Genomic DNA, 854 nt, shown 5'->3' with positions numbered 1-854 from the left:
GGGAAAGGAGCCCCAGGACTGCAAAATCACAGGGCTGCGAGAGGATGTGGCATGGTGGGGTCTGGTCAGCCCAGCTCCAAGGCCACCAGCGCTCAGACTTCCCATCTGTGAAGCAGGGCAGGGGCCCCCGCTGCCTTGCCTGAGTAACTGCACGGGCATGTGGGGTGGGAAGGCATGGGAGGCCCTGTCAAGCTAGAGCCTGGGAGATCTGTTAAGGACAATTACAGAGATACTATGGGCAGGAACTAAAGTGGGGTCCGGAAGTCTACAGGGACCAGACAGGAAGCAGGAACAGGAGAAGGGGCCCAGCGTTATAACAGGAAGAGGCAGGAAAGCGAGCGGAGTATTAGCCCTGTCCAGACAGACACCCATGGCAAGCCCAGCTGGACACTACCACCCAGGAAGGCCAGTTATGGAGCCTAAATCTTTAGGAGATTAAGAGAGTCCCAAACCCAATGTCCAAAAGAAATCTTCTGCACCCACAATAAGTATCTCCAATTTATGAAGCCACTGTACAGACACTCGAGCTGTTTGTGTGGGTTTCCACAGGATTGTGGCCACTTGTGGCCTCTCAGACTATCTCCTCCAACTAGGAAGGAGGCCCCACTCGCTGGAGGGCTGTGGCATTGAGTAACTGACTAATTCAAAATGATTCAGGGTGCCAGACCCTGGCATCCGTGATCCGCCCCCACCCTGCCAGCCTTGAAATTATGCCATTCTTAATGAGATTTTTTTTAATTCTTAGAGAGTTACACAACTTAAAATTGTATGCATAAAATGAGGCCTTATTAATATAATGTGCATAAAATGAGTCTATATTAATATTCCTTATATGTAATTAAACTGGGTTTTCA

At 49.8% G+C, this 854-nt stretch overlaps 1 protein-coding gene across 1 annotated transcript in view; it reads left to right on the top strand.

The window, feature by feature from the left end:
- The window catches only part of CUNH20orf85 (chromosome unknown C20orf85 homolog), a 9,328-nt gene that overhangs the window by 2,424 nt on the left and 6,050 nt on the right, over nt 1–854 (top strand). The window contains exon 2 of the mRNA XM_012512970.2: nt 550–630. Coding sequence (XP_012368424.1) covers nt 550–630 — 81 coding nt within the window. The remainder of the gene's footprint in view (nt 1–549; nt 631–854) is intronic.

The sequence above is a fragment of the Octodon degus genome, unplaced genomic scaffold (assembly GCF_000260255.1).
Source record: "Octodon degus isolate 3935 unplaced genomic scaffold, OctDeg1.0 scaffold00296, whole genome shotgun sequence".
In the NCBI taxonomy this organism is placed as follows: Eukaryota; Metazoa; Chordata; class Mammalia; order Rodentia; family Octodontidae; genus Octodon; species Octodon degus.
Note: the sequence above shows the minus strand (reverse complement) of the source record. Positions and strands in the feature narration are given on the sequence as shown.